The following is a 15,333-nucleotide window of genomic DNA, read 5'->3' as shown; positions in this document are numbered from 1 at the left end:
TCTCTGGGCTTCAGTTTCTTCACCTGTGATACGGGCACAAAGATCCCTACGTCACAGCCTTATGGCAATAAAATGAGATCAGGTTTAGCGAGTGCCTGGCACATAGCAGGACCAATGTGGATGCTACTTTTGAAGAATTAGAACCCCTGACAACTGAATAAAATATTTTCATTAGGGAAGAGATTTGGATCCTTAGCTCATCTTTATGAAGGTGTTTCCTGTGCCTGATACCCTGTAGGGACTCAGACAGGCTTGAATGATGGATGGATGGATGGATGGATGGATGGATGGAAGGAGGGAGGAAGGGAGGGGTGAATCTCTGTCACTGATATGTCCCATATGGAGACACTCTACACATGGGGAAAGAACCATCATATCCTTTGAGGTCTCCTGAGATTTTTATCCCAAGTAAAGTGGGAGAGAGAAAAGAACAGGGAATTCTCATAAAACAGGAACACTACTAATGTGATTTTATTAATAGTAGTCATCATGGCAGCTAACTTTTATGGAGCTGTGTCTAGCATTGGGCTGAGCACTGTATATGCATTATGACATTTCATTCTCAAACATCCCTTGGAAGCAGGTGTCGTCCACCCTACCCCCTTGGACCAAATGAGGATGTAATCACAATCATTCATTCATTCATTCTGAGTGGGCTGGTGCCAGGGCTGAGGAGACAGTGGGGAGCAGGACAGAGGCCATCCCCCATTTCCAGGCTCACCAGGAGGTGCCAGGTAAGCAGGGGAAGAAGGTGGAGTGATCTGGAATCTAACATGGGCGGAGCAGGGAAGCTCACAAAGGGAGTAGTGGCCATAGTGAAGTCAGCCAGGAAAAGGGGAGGCAGAGTGTTCTGGGCAGACAGACGGGATGTGAGAGAGAGAGAACATGGGTCTTTCAGGACCCTTCAAGAAAGAGCGACAAGAGGAGGGAGGAGGGAGGAGGGAGGCAGCCCCAGGAGGCAGGTGGAAGAAGCAGCACTGATTGATGCCCTCACGACATTTTATCCTCGAGACAACTGTCCTAGGAAAGGACAGAGCCCAGGAGTGTGGGCTCTGCCTGTGCAGCTGCACAGCTGGCCGGTTCCCTAGAGCTGGGCCCTTTTTCAGGACCAAAGAAGTAACAGAAATGCACTTTCTATGCGAGGGGTGGGCAGAGCCGCCATTCACCCACAGACACCTGCTCCCAGTACAGGCTGCTCGCAGAGTGAGGCGGGCCAGCGATCAGAGGGGCAGGTCGGGGAGAAGGGCCAGTCAGCCAGAGGCCCGCCTCAGAGGCCCTGGGAAAACGCCCTCGGTTGGCTTTGGGTGGCCCAGGCCCTCCCTCAGGGGCTGCACATGTCCCCACCCCCAGCCCCACCTATAGCCCCAGCTCTGGCACACAGCCAACACTCAGTGACAGTGACTTTCATTCCATTGGTCCTGGCCACTCTGATGGGCCTTTGAACAGGCTCTCAGGCCAAGGGGCTCTCGAGGGGTCTCCTCCAGCCCCAGGGTGGAAGACTGCCTATCCCGATCCGGCCCTGACAGCTGCCTTCTCACATACACACATGGACACGCACACACAAACGCGGCTACAGGACAAGGCTGCCCATTGGCCTCCGATGGTCCTGGAGGACGTGAAGCCACTGGCCAAGCCCCCACAGCACCCCCAGCAGCCCAGGGTCTGGTGCCGGGCCGACCTGGCTCACAGCCCACATTCCTGGCTCTGGAGCCCAGAAGCTCATTAGAGCCTCAGGCTGATCACGGGGAAGGGCTGAGGGTCAGGGGCCAGTGTGGCCCTGGGAAGGAGGGGGCTGGAGGACTCAGCCGGGGACAGCACCTCCGCTTCTTCCCCACAGGACCGCAGGGGGCTTGAGCTCCAGCCATGTCATCTCTCTCACTGCTCCCCAGTGAGGCTCAAGGCCCTTCCTAGTCTGGCTTCAGTAGACTCGCCAACTTCCTCTTCCCTTTCCCCAAGGGCTTTCCCACCTACGGGCCTTTGCACATACTCTTCCACTGCCTGAAATACCTGGGGATTCAGAGATGTACGTAAATAAATAATTTCTACCCAGTGAGGGGGATGCAGTGAGAAAGGTAGGCTCTGGCAGACACATCAAAGGGAATAGTTCTAGACTGGCTCTGGGAGAGTCAGGGAAAGTTTCACAGCTGGGTTTTGAAGCATAGATAGGAGTTTTCTAAAAGAAAAGATTGGGGAGGGTATCCTACAGTTAAGCGTATGAATGAGAGAATTAGGGATGGGGCAGGATAAGCCACCCAACAGGGTTATTCCTGGCATAGAAAGATGAAGACCAGTGGGGCGCGGGGAGCACTCACCTGCTGAAGAATCACCATTGTCCTTTGTCAGATGGTCCTGCTGCCCGCCTGGTCAGACGCGGTTCTGCAGGGGGACAGACCGTGTCAAGCCTCTGAGCAGGCCAGCGCTGGCAGCCTTGAGCCTGAGTGGGGTCTTCCCAAAGCCCCAGTGCCTCCCCCCTCTGGGGAACCCTCCCTGGCTTCTCTCCCTCTGGCCACAGCTCAGCCTGTGTGACCTGAGCCTCAGCCACTGGCAACAGCTCCACTGCCCAGAGCAGCTGAGCTCTTCTCTTGGCCACTGTCATTCAGAGATTGCCAAAGGGCTCCTGGGAAGTAGCAAGTCCATCCCCCTCCCCTGGACATGTGGGCAAAGGGGCCCAGAGAGAGACCAGGACTTGCCCAAGGTCACAGAGCAGGGCAGGGCAAGTTCAGAACTAGAACTTGGCCTCTAACCTCCCAGGTCAGGGCTACCCCAGGAGTGTGGGTGACAGGGCAGCCTGGCCCACAGGAAGGGTCACAGGCCAAGCACGACCAGCTCATGGCATGCCCTGCCTAAAACCCTTCCGGAGCACCCACTGGCCTCAGGATGAAGGCTTTAAGCCCCTAGTCTGGCCTTTAAGGCCCAGAACTGTGCAGCCCCTGCTGCTGTCTCAGTCTTGCCTCTTGCTGCTTTCTTCTTCCGTGCACCGGCACTCGGGCCCTCCTCAGTCTTCACTGTTCCTAACATGTGCCAGCCCTTTTCACACCTCTTGGCCTTTGCATACATGGGCCCCTCTGCCTGGAATTCTGACTAGTAAATTCCCACCTATGCTTCATGTTCATGTGGTACCTCCTCCAGGAAGACTTCCCTGACCACCCCCAAGCTGCCAGGAGCCCCATGTTTCCCTCTATCCAGCCCTGACTGTATGCATTATGTTTTCTGGCTGGGGTCTGTCCCCAGATCTGCCCCCAAAGTTGGGGAGTTGATCCAGGGCAAAGTGTGGGGCTTTCGCCTCACACAGCACAGGGCCAGCCCCAGAGGTGGCTCAGGAAGGGCTTGTGGGACTGAGTGTGGTGATCCAGGACAGCCCCAGCCCACAGGCCCTGGCACGAGGCCCCACTGACCCCCTACCTGCCCCACAGGATGAGCATCAATTTTTCACAAGGCCCATTCAGAGGCGCCGGGGCATTTGATCCTCTGCCCGTGACACCTCCTGACACCCGAGCCCTGACCCCTGTCTTGGAGCTCCGGGACACAGCAGGCCTGGGGGCCTGGCAGGGAAGGGAATTCAACCAGCGACAGCAGGCAGCTGCCACGGGGAGCTATGTCTGAAGAGGATGCTGGCCACCATGCGGGCATCCTGCGCTAGCATGAGCTGTGGGAGCCAGGGGCCAGAACCAGGGTTTTCCTTAAAGATCTGGGGCTTTGGGGGCTAGAAGGAGGTGGTGAAGGCATAGAATTTAAGGGCCACACATAAGGAAAAAGCTAAAAGATAGGCATTTTTTCCTCTAAAAATAAGATCTAGGGCCGGCCCCGTGGCTTAGTGGTTAAGTGTGCGCACTCCGCTACTGGCGGCCCGGGTTCAGATCTCAGGCGCGCACCGACACACCACTTCTCTGGCCATGCTAAGGCTGCGTCCCACATACAGCAACTAGAAGGATGTGCAACTATGACATACAACTATCTACTGGGGCTTTGGGGAGAAAAAAAAGGAGGAGGATTGGCAATAGATGTTAGCTCAGAGCCGGTCTTCCTCAGCAAAAAAGAGGAGGATTAGCATGGATGTTAGCTCAGGGCTGATCTTCCTCACACACGCAAAAAAAAAGATCTGGCCCATGGTCAAGTTAACTGCTTTTCAGATTGACAGCAAGGAACACAGAATTGTATTTGCATTTGTAAGCCCATGCCTGATTTTACGTCGTCCCCACAGCAACCCTGGCTGGAGGGGCTTCATGTTCCCATTTCACAGATGGGAAATTTGAGGCACAGAGGAAAGAAGTGACTTATCCAAGGAGAGAGATAAAGAAAAAGATAAAGAGAGTATCAGAGGGAGGCCAAAGGAGACAAAGAGACAGGGACAGAGGACTCTCTCTCTCTGTCACCCCCAGCATGTCTGCCCCCGGCCTCATCGCTAGTCAGAGACAATTTGATGGACACCATGCCCCTTGGCTCTTCTCTTCTCCAAGGTACAAGCCTCCATCTTTCCAGGCTCAGGACAGTTTCATTCGATGGCTGTGGTGGCTGAGCCCCCAAAGGTGGCAGGAGGCCCAGACCCAAGGGCAGGGGCTCCAGGGTGGCCCAAGCCCATGACTCTCCAGAAGTCCAGCAAACTCTTTTCCTAGTGCCCAGGACATTGGGCAGCCCATCCTTACCTGGGGCCCAGCTGCCCGCTCGCAGCTGCCCACCAGCCTGGGTGCAGCTGCCACCTGCTCGGAGGGCTCAGGAAACCGGGGTCGCGGGTCCAGGACAATCTGCAGACACACGTCCCCTCTTCCTCGGTCTTGCTCTGAGGCTTGCTTTGGGGGTCTCTCTGGGTCTTTCCGTTTTTCACCGTGTGACTCTCTGTCTCCCTCTCGGTCTCTCCCTTTCTTTTCTGCCCAGGGCGGTTGGCCGGCTGGCCGGCACTGCTGCCCTCCTCTCCCCACTCCAGAGCCTTCCCCCAGGAGGCGGAGTCGGAGGGGCCTCTGAGGTCCGGGTGCCATGACATCAGCGTGGGGGGCGGGCTGTGCTGCCCAGGGCTCTGTGCAGAACACTGGCCGCCCAGCAGGGACACAGGGGCCCTGGGGTCTCTCTGGGCTGTGCTGCTGACCAGCATGGGACCCAGGCCCTGGCTGCCTGTCCCAGCCTCAGCTGCCTGCTGTCATTTGCAGTCACACCACCTGTTCTCTCAGCACCTGGGCAGGAAACCTCATTCTGGTCCTGATTTGGTGACTGACTTGCTGAGTCTCGACCCCTGCCTGCCCTCCACCAAGCCCGTTTTCTCCTCTGTAAACGGCTGTTTCAGACTCTGTGAGGAAAGGACCAGGCAGGGCAGAAGGTAGCAAGCCCCGCATTCTGGCCCCCTTCTCCCCTGTCCCTATACATACACCACCCTCGCCCCAGACCACTTCCCAAGGGCTGCCCTCAGATGTCCCCTAAAGCTCATCCCTTCACCACCACCCCCACAACCCGTTCTTGGTGCAGGGAGGTGCGGCTTGTCCGTAATATCCAGGAAACTTTCTCAATCCAGCTGACTTGGAGCCATCCTGCATGTACAAGGGACACACACCAACTGAAGGGAAATATGTGATTTTAAAGTGGGGTGGGGAGGGGGATAAACAAGGAGTAAACAAAACCCTTGTTATTAGCTTTGGCAAAGACAGTAACATCGAGGACTCCTTGCTGAGAGAGACCTGGCACGTCCTCGTCACCATCCTTTGCCACGGCCACCCTGGCAGCTGCCCCATCAGTGCAGGCCTCTCCAGGGGCAGCTCTAGGCCTGGGCAAAGGGACCTCCAGCCTCTGTAACTGGGGTGTGTCTGCCGGGAAGGGGGTGGCGTGGGGGGCCCAGGAGGGCCGAACAGCCCAAGTGCGCCACCTGCTGGGCTCAGGCATGGCTGCATGCCAGTGCCCCCATGGGAGCGAGGCTGAGCATGCAGCCTCTGCCTGGGGCAGCAGAAGGGAAGCAACAGTGCCAGGGCTTAGCCTCTGCTGGGCCCGGGGCTCCGCCTGACCCCACAGTCCTGACCCCTGAAGGCCCCTGGGTGCTGGACTGTGCTTGGCCGGGTGGCCCTGACAGGAGTTGCTCCCGAACACTGTCCCCACTCCTGGACTTGTGCCTGCCGTTGACACTTGGTCCCTCCCACTCCTCCAATCACCTCACTTTGCCGAGCCTCTCCGGCTGGTGGTGTCAGCCCCACACAGACAGGAAAACCGAGACCGGAGAGGACCATGGTGCCAAGGCAGAACGCAGGTCTGAGCTGGGAGGGAAGGGCGTGGAGTGGCGGGGAAGTTGGGGGGTATGGAGTGAGCTCCAGACACCATAACAGCTACAATCTACTCAGCACCCATAAGGGCCAGGCAATACACTAAATGGGGCACAGAATTCATAACATCCTTTTCTCATAGTCCTACAGGGAAATCTAGGAATTGGCCTTAATTCATTTTTTTTCCCCTCACTCCTCACCCCAACCCCATCATCAAGTTCTGTCCACTCTCCCTCCAAAATCTAACCCCACCGTCTCTCCCCACTGCCACCCCTGGCTTCAGGGCTCGAGCGCCAGCATCTTCCCGTCAACAGCCTCCCATCTGTCTCCCCACATCCACCCGTGCCCCCCCAAGGCCACCTCCTCTTTCCGTGGCCCCTCATGCGGCTGCCTTCCACAATTCCATCTCACAAGTGCATCAGGGGACAGGCCTTCCTTGCCCTGGCAGGCTGAGAACCCCCAGTAACTCCCACACTGCTTCCCCAGGAATCCTCTGCGTGGTGTTCGTCAGGATCAGAGTATTTCTATTGGTCTCCCCCACTAGTTTGTTGACTGCCCCAGAGCAGGGACCGTGGCTGGTTCCTGACAGCCCCAGTGCCCAGGACGGGGCTTGGGACGAGGCCATCGAAGGAATGACTGAATGATGCTGGTGATCTCTGCTCACAGATGCACGGGACAGGCAGCAGGGTGCGGCCTCAGCCGTAACCCCTCATGCGTCCCTCTGACCAGAGAACAGTCACCCAAGCCTGGGAAACATTCCCTCCACTGTCCCTTACCCCCAGAGGGACAGACAGACACAAGAAGTCTTTCTGGGATTGTGGTAATGTTTATTCTGAGAACAGAACAGGTCTCCGCTCCACTGACCCCATGGTGGGCCCTGAGGGGAGGGAAGCCCAGATTGGGTGGTGTGGACCGGAGGCCCCACCCATCTGCAAATGGGGACTCTGCGGCCTCCATGGGCTGAAGGGTCCATCTGAACAGAGCAACTGCTCTCCCCACCCATCCTCCAGTCCCAGCCTGGAAGAACTCATCCTCACCTGCCCAGTGCCCAGGGCCGCACAGCCAGGAGCCAGCCCGGCCCACCCAGAGGGGCAGGAAGCAAGGGCAGGGCTGCAGGACTGGTTCTGTTGGTGGGGAGGCAGTGCCCAGACCCCAGGCTGAAGCCCACACGGGTCTGCCAGGTAGTCCTGGTTTGTCCCGTAGCCCAGGTGGACAAAGAGCAAAGACCCATGTGTGGGCCCCAGAGGCCCCAAGCTGGCTTACCCGCCCCCCCACCTCTTCACCCCAACTCCGGGGTCTCCATTTGAAACAGCCATCGAGAAGTGGTGATTACATGAGTGTATAGAGTGTGTACGCATACAGAGATACATAGAGAAAGGGTGTGGTTTTGCCCTTATTCAGCACTTGTTAGTAAGAGTGCCGACAAGCAAGAATCATTGGCCCCACTTTGCAGAAGGGGGAAATTGAGGCACAGGAGGTTTAAGTGACTTGCTCCTGGTCATGCGCAGAGTCCTGGCCCCAGGCCCACATTCTCGGGGGAAAGTCCTGGCTTTTCAAGAAGGAATCCTCTTGTCCTCCTGTTGTTTAGTCCCTGGCCTCTCAGGACATAGGAGCAGAGCTGGCCATGGAGTGAGGAGGAAAGTCAAGGATCCAGCACTTCCGGCCAGACACTGGACCAAACAGCCAGATCTGGAGCCAAAAGCTCAGGTTCCCAACAGGAATTCCCAGCAGGGCCACAGGCATTCCGGTTCTTGAACCAACCAGCCTTTTTCATTGGTGTCACCTGGTCTGGAGCCCGAGAGGACACAGAGGAGACCCCCAGCGGGTCACAGCGCCAACTGTCACCAAGAACACAGGCGGAGCCAGCTCACAAAACATGGGAGTACAGACCACCCTCTTCCTCATCCACCTGCAGCCCTCCTCTGAGAAGGTGCGACCTCCCCTCGTCCTGCCCCAAGAGGAATCAACATAAAAGCAGAGGACCACAGGAACTGGAGTTTAAGAAGAAAAAGGGGCTCAGGCTTTCAGTCTTCCTTTAAAAACCCCTGGTTAAAACTGAGAGTTTTAAAACAGAAAGAATATAAAACGTTGAGGACTAAAAGGAACATTTTGGTCCAGGCAGCAAAAAGAGGGCTGTGGCCTCTTTGGCTGCGTTTTGGGGGGAATGTTGGTGGAGGGGCCTCTGGTCAGGCAATGGATTTACCTCTCCTGCCGAGCCCAGTGGGTGACCTGAGCCCGGCAGGCCTGAGACCTCCAGCCCAGAGGCCCTTCTCCCAGGAAAAGCCCAGGTCTTGTAGCAGAGGGGGCCTGGCAGCATGTCCCACTCCCACCCGCCCGGCCCCTGGCCCGCTAAACCAGGCACACTCCTTCTGGCATCACAGCAGTGGAGGCAGGAAGTTGCCCTTCCTCTCCACGCTGCCATCACCTCTCCAGGGACCTTAAACTAGAGGCTGCAGTGAATCAGAACCTGGAATGAGAAGGAGCCACAGCTCCTCCGGGCATCTCGGCACCCGCCTCTGAGAGGACCTGAGAGCAGAGGTGAGGCCCAGCACAGATGCCGGGTCTCCAGAGCTGCAGGGAGGGGCCCAGCTCCACTGGGGGGCTTATGGGCATCATTTACTCATTTGGCAAATCTCTGTTGAATAAATAAATGGATGGGATGAGAGAATGAACGAATGTCACCTGTACATCTCCCAAATTCCAGCCTGAGCAGGAACTCAGCAAGAGCCAAGAGTCCTTTCAAGGTGGCTGGAAAACCAGGTGTCGGTGACAGAGAAAGCAAGGTCTGGGACACTGGGGCAAGAGTGGGGCTGGGGGATGTGGCAGTTTGTGTGTAAACAAGTGACATCTTCTTGGCACTCCGTCGGCAGACAGCAGGGCCTTCGGAAAATGTTTTCAACGGATAGAGTCCCTTAGCAGTAGTGACAGTTGGGGTAAGGAGGGCTATTTTAAATCTCAGGCAAGAAGACTCCTCCATGAGAAGGGGATGCCTTGGGGTCCTCGGGACACTGAGGCCCAGAGAGGTGCAGAGACCTCCCCAGGTCACACAGCAAGTCAGTAGAAAAGCTGGGCAAAGGACCCCAGCGTCCTGGCTCCCAGGGTAGTCCCCGACCTGGTTGGGGACATGCAGGTGGCGGTGAGAACTGTGAGGGCCAGATAGGCGGGCAGGCATCAGATGGCCCTAAGAGAGGCACTGCTGAGTACGTGCACAGCAATGGTGCCCGGCAGGTCGCTGTTGCGGTCTTGGAGCCGGAGGGTGTGCAGGGCCTGGAGGTCGTCTGGATCAGCCTTCAGGTGCACCTGGCCCAGGAACTCGTCCTTCAAGAGTCGGTGGTTCCAGATCTGGGAGGAGACAGAGGATCATGGGGCACATCTCCAAAACCAGCAGTATAAGTGTGTGGGGGTGCCGGCGGGAGTGGCAGGGCCTTGGATCCCCTTCCTGCAGGGCAAGCCTGGCTGAGGAAGAGGAGCCCTGCATCGCCTCTGCCTCACCAGGAACCTCAGGCAAGGCTGTGCCCCTTGTGGAGCCTCGGGCTTCCTCCCATCTGTCAAAGCTCCCTTCCACGTAGAAAGTTAAGTCTGTTATTAGTAGCTCTGCTGTTGACCTTGGGTGACCTTGGACAAGTGATACACCCCCACCCTGGTTTCCCCATCTTTAATATGAAGGTTGGATCAACGGCCCCTAAGGGCCCTTCTAGCCCCGACATCTACGGGTCTGTGATTTGATCCAGTGGGAACCAGTGTTAGAAAAACTTGGAAAACCTACAGTGGCTCCCCCGCTGCACTCAACTGTTTGTTTACAGATGGTTTCTCACCTGAAGAGATGGTAGCCTGGGCCCAAGGGACAGAGGGCTTTCTGCTAATGAGCTCAGAGTTGTTGTCACCGGCCACCTTGGCACGAGAGGGGAAGAGAGCCCATGCCAAGAACCCTGGCTTTCTGACCCCCTGCTCTCAGGAAATAGCCACCCCTGCCATATGCCATCTCAGTGCAACTTTCCCAGGTGGACCCCCTAAGGGGGATTTAAGGAACAATTCCAAAGGCTTTGGGGCAAGGTCAGCACAGATGACCACCATCCCTGGCCAGGAGACTGACCCTGCTGGGTCTCAGAATCACACTGGCCAATCTAACTCACTCACCCACAGAGGGGACGCTGGGGCACCAGGAGGGGCAGGTGAGAGAATTCCCAAGGCCACACCGTGTCAGGGACAGAGCGGGAACTAGACCCCAGCCTTCCTGGGTCCCCGTCAAGGCTCTGTCACCCTGGGCCCTGCCCCTCTGAGTGGGGAAGTGTCCAGATGGGCAGGCTCACCTGAACAGTGATGAGCTGGCCTGGCTTCTTGCGGTAGAAGATGCCTTTCACGTTGTACTCGGGGGTCGAGGTGCCCTTCTGCATAGCCGAGCGGACTTTGTTCCCCTCACACTTGATGATCACGTAAGAGTTTGGCCCTAGAGAGACGGAGTGGGCGATGCGGCGAGGGTGGGGGCTGGGGCAGGGCCGAGATGGGACACATGTCTGGGAGGTGAAATCCCCTGCTGGGAGCAGAAGCCTGAGCTCGTCTATTCAGGAGAAGGGAGACCAGATCCTGACCCGCTTCCTAACTTCCAGAGACAGCAGGGGCACACTGGCAATCCTGGCCTCCAGGCCTTCACCATGCTCTTCCTCCCCTGCCCAGAGCACTTTTCTCCCCTATTCCACTCCACCAGGCTTCATACCGCAACACCTCCTCAGCCTAGAGAAAGACCACCCCCTCCAGGAAGCCTTCCCTGAACCCTCCCTCCCAGCTGCCTGTCCCTGTGTCTAACTGCCCCACAACATTGGACGCTGCCCAGGAGCAGGCAGCAGAGCCTGTTTTCTCTATGCACCCAGTTTCATTCCTCGGCTGGGCCCAGGGTGGATGTCAGGAAAGGCTTGCTCATTCAATGAGAGAGAGCAGGAGAGCTCTGGAGGCTGGGTGTCTATGGCTGGGGATGAGGGAGAGGGCATGGGGCAACCTCCCTGGGGAGAAGGGCCAGGGCTTTCCCCAGGTGAGCTCACCTGACGAGGACTCCTTGAGACCAGCAGCCCCCAGGACGTGCACCTGAGTCACCAGCTGGGGGTAGCCGCACAGGGAGCTCCAGCAGGAGCGAGGGGGCTCGTCCAGGCGCAGCTCCCTGGGACAGGGCAGAGGAGAAGAGGGGACAGGTCATGGAGGGGGCCGGGAAGACAGAAGGTGAAGGAGGTCCAAGAAGTGGGGAGGGGGAAAGGAGCAGTGTTTGGTGCAGACATCACTCGTCCTCGGCAGACCCCCAGTGGCTTCCCGCTGCTCCGTCCCCACCCAGGGGTGCCCCATCCTCCCCCAAGGGAACAGCAATTCACTGAGCACCTCTTGGGTGCCAAGCCCTCTGCTGGGAAGTTACAGGTATTGTTTCTAACCCTCACAAAGCCCTGGGAGACAGGTGACTATTACTATGCCCATTTTACAGATTAGGGACCATTAGGCTCGCGGGGGGAAGGGACCTGCCCGCACGGCTGGAGAGCGGTGAAGTCTAGACCGGCAGGACTGAGGTCCCCTGATCCCACCAGACAAGCTGCCTCCAGGTCTCGGATGCGGGCAGGGAGCACTGATCTGGGCTGCCTCCCAAGGCGGGAGGGCAGTGTGGGACGCGTAGGGTCTGCACCCCAGCAGGGATGGGGACAGCCTCAGCAGCCCACCTAGCCCGACTCCACCACGTGCCAACCTCAATCTCCAATTCTGATCCATAAAATGGAGGGGTCAGGCCTCCCACTCAGGGTTCAGGAAGAGCAAATGAGATGAGTGGAAGCTTCTTTATAAACTGTGAAGCGCTGTGCACATATGAGAAACTGTTCCTTTATGTGGCCAAGAGAGGCTGGGGCAGAGGAGCCAGGGAAGGGAGAGGAAGGAGATGGGCGCTGGTGTGGGCCCAGCGAGGCTGGAGGCCTGGGCTCCAGGCCTCGGGCAGACACTGAACATCTCTGAGCTGCAGATTCCGGGTCAGCCTGGTGTGGACCTCGGCCCTCCCTACCCTGGCCCCGAGGAGCCCCGCGCACCGGCAGTTGGAGGGCACGTCAGTGAAGACTCGGAGCAGGAACTCGCCAGCATGGCCTGGCTCGAAGGTGGTGGGGATGATGACGTAGCGGCCCTCGGGCTGCTCCGTGCGCAGGAAGACGCTGCGCGAGTTGATGTAGATGGAGCTGGCGGCCCTTTGCTGCAGGCTGTGCATGCGGTACTGGCGGTTTTCCTCCACCTGCGGGGGGGGGCGCGGGGTGCCCGGGTCACAGATGCGGCCCCAGCCTCACCCCACCCCATCCCACACCCCACAGCTCTCCCTCGCCACCAGGAACAGAGTGAGAGACTCCACTTACATGAAATGCCCAGAACAGGCAAATCTACAGAGACAGAAGTAGATGAGTGTTTGCCCAGGGCTGGGGGCAGGGAGGGGGATGGGAGTGGGTGGTGATGGCTAAAGGGTGTGGGGTTTCTTTTTGGGGTGAAAATGTTCTAGAACTGATTGTGGTGATGGTTGCACAACTCCATGAATACACTAAAAGTCACTGTACACTCTAAATGAGTGAACTGTATGGTCTGTGAATTACATCTCAATAAAGCTGTTAAGTTGGGGGGCAACAGGAATCCCCCTGGTACAATGTCCAAGGGCTTCTGACCATCACAAGAGAACCAAGCATCGCTATCTGCCCAGGTCACAGCACGTGTCCGTGAAATGACATCGCCAGCTGCCAGCACGTGCTGGACCACGCCTGAAACAAGTGCCATGATAAGGCACAGTCCCATCAGTGAAGGTCATGACACAACACGTCAGCACACAACAAATGACCAACACAATGATGTGAACAACCGTTATGACACAACGGAGCACGTCAAATGCCAGGGACTCGACTCAGATCACGCGCCTGGCATGTTCACGTGATTTCGCTGGGTTCTCGCTGTCTGGCAGGCCCTGGGTGTCCCACCATGCTGAGTGTCACCACACACTGGGCATCACAACATGTGGGGCCCAGGCCGAGGGAGCGGCCAGTGGTAGGCCTGCCCAGCCCTCCCAGGATGCCTCCCCCCAGCGCCCAGGAAGGCCTCCAACTCAGGGGGACCAGAGCCCTGAGGGAAGGAGCAGCAGGGGCCTCCCAGAGCCCGGCCCTGACCACCAGCAACCCTCCCCTTCCCCATCCACCAAACAGCCTGTGGGGCTGGGGCAGGAAGAGATCAGGCTGAGAGCTCCCATGGGAGCCAATCCCAGGCAGGCCGGGCCCTCTGTGGGTGTTCCAAACAGGACCCACGCCACACATGCCCATGGTATCAGCCAACGGGGCCAGGGTGGCAGGGGTGATGTCGGTGACTAAGGTGTTCTACAATGTTCTCTCCAAGCCCAGGCGGCCCAAACTCCAGCTCCCTCACTCTCCTCACCCAGAGCAGGCGTCCCAGCTGGCCTCACCTTGTAGATGTCGAAGCCAATGGCCAGATTTTCGCCCTTGCCGTCCCGGCGGGTGGACTGTCTCGGCCGCTGCTGGACGCATATCAGCACTTCATCTTCTGGCTTCTTGACATCAAAGATGTACTGTGGGTTTGGCCGAGGAGGAAAAACACCACAGTGAGACTATGCCAATGAGGGGCTCGCTGGCTCCCGAAAGCTCAGCCCAGAGCCAGGCCCCGGCTCAGCTGTGTGAGCCAGGGCAAGTCACATCACCTCTTTGAACCTCGGTCCCTCCTCTGTGAGATGGCCTACAATGCCCACCCTGCATGAGGGGTGGGAGGGCTCAGGAGATCATGGATGCTCAGCTCAGAGCCTGTACACAGTCAGTGCTCAATGAAGGCACACCCAACGTGAAGACCACGCAGTTGCCAGGGTCATGACTGAGGAGGCTGCAGGGGAGAGGTCCCTGTGGGGAGCCAGCCTGGCCGTGTTCCCCAGAAGGAGCAGCACTGTGGGTGTGGAAACAAGGGGTTTGAGCCCCTGGCTCAGCCTCTAAATGTCTCTGTAACTCCAGACAAGGCACTCAGTCCTCAGAGCCTCAGTTTCCCCATTTTTAGCATCTTAGGGTCAGATTGCGAGGTTGGGGCTACGTGACCGCCCAGACGTGCCCATCCAGCCCCCTCTGTGCAGGTGGGGGCACTGAGGCCCACGGAGGGACAGGGATGTCCGAGGTCATGCAGGAGTCCACAGCAGGACAGTGGCCAGGGCCCCTGCAGCTGCTGCAGGGGCAGGGTGGGGGTCCCTGAGAAGGCCCACCTGCGGGTTCTGGAAGAAGGTGTCCTTGTGGTTGATGCAGCCCCCGCTGCGGTTCTGCTGCGGGTCCTCGTGCTGCGTCCAGGCGCCACGCAGCTGGACCTCCTCCCACGTCTTGTGGATGCTCAGGTAAGACGTGTTGATCAGGCGACACTTGATGATGTCGGTGAAGTACCGGCACACGTCCTCGAAGGTCATCCTGGGCGTGGCAAGGGGCTGAGCCGGGCAGGTCCCCCCGGCCGGCCCACCCGCCCACTCACCCTGCGTGATCTGAACCACGGCCCACCCAGGAGCGAGCGCGGACACGGCGTCACTTGGAGCCTTCACGTCTCTTTTGCTCAGTTTCCTGATTTGTAAGATGGGGATGAACCTAACAACAGCTGCCTACCTCACAGAGTTAGCGCAGGAACTAAGTAACGCGAGAAAGGCACATAGCACAACTTCCGGCAGACAGAGGAGCTGGCAAAGGCTGGCTGTTACAACTATTAATAGTATGAATAACTGAGCTGTACAGTCCTCTACAGTTTATAAAGCACGTTTCCCTCCACTACCTTCCACAGCTGTTGTGAGGCCTGAATCACCTGGGGGTGGGAACCCCTCGGTGAGCCTGCTGCAGTGGCCACGACATTGCTGTGCACACCTGTGAGAGCCTGGGCGGAGCATGGGGAGTGCCCACCCCCCCTTCAAGTGTGCACACACACGAGAACATGCACACAGACGCATCAGGTGTGAACACCTATGAGAAAGGCCTAGGAAGAAGCCCTCTCCACTGATGAGGGTCTTCTATTGCTATCTTTTAATTCGACTGACCCCCAAGGCAGACAGGGCAAAGTGGATCTCGTCCACAGGAGCCCAGAC

At 57.9% G+C, this 15,333-nt stretch overlaps 1 protein-coding gene across 5 annotated transcripts in view; it reads right to left on the bottom strand.

The window, feature by feature from the left end:
• Positions 1-7,042: 7,042 nt before the first annotated feature.
• CAPN5 (calpain 5) overlaps positions 7,043-15,333 on the bottom strand; it is a 51,869-nt gene continuing 43,578 nt past the window's right edge. For all 5 annotated transcript variants that reach the window (XM_087433483.1, XM_087433487.1, XM_087433485.1 and 2 more), the window contains 6 exons: positions 14,479-14,674; positions 13,684-13,806; positions 12,287-12,483; positions 11,273-11,388; positions 10,547-10,683; positions 7,043-9,578 (listed from right to left, as the gene is read on the bottom strand). In XM_087433483.1, coding sequence (XP_087289609.1) covers positions 9,408-9,578; positions 10,547-10,683; positions 11,273-11,388; positions 12,287-12,483; positions 13,684-13,806; positions 14,479-14,674 — 940 coding nt within the window. In that variant the 3' untranslated portion in view covers positions 7,043-9,407. The remainder of the gene's footprint in view (positions 9,579-10,546; positions 10,684-11,272; positions 11,389-12,286; positions 12,484-13,683; positions 13,807-14,478; positions 14,675-15,333) is intronic.

The sequence above is a fragment of the Ceratotherium simum genome, chromosome 7 (assembly GCF_057802395.1).
Source record: "Ceratotherium simum simum isolate JZ-2026a chromosome 7, ASM5780239v1, whole genome shotgun sequence".
NCBI classification, from domain to species: Eukaryota; Metazoa; Chordata; class Mammalia; order Perissodactyla; family Rhinocerotidae; genus Ceratotherium; species Ceratotherium simum.
The sequence above is the reverse complement of the archived record's forward strand: the minus strand, read 5'-3'. Positions and strand labels throughout refer to the sequence as shown.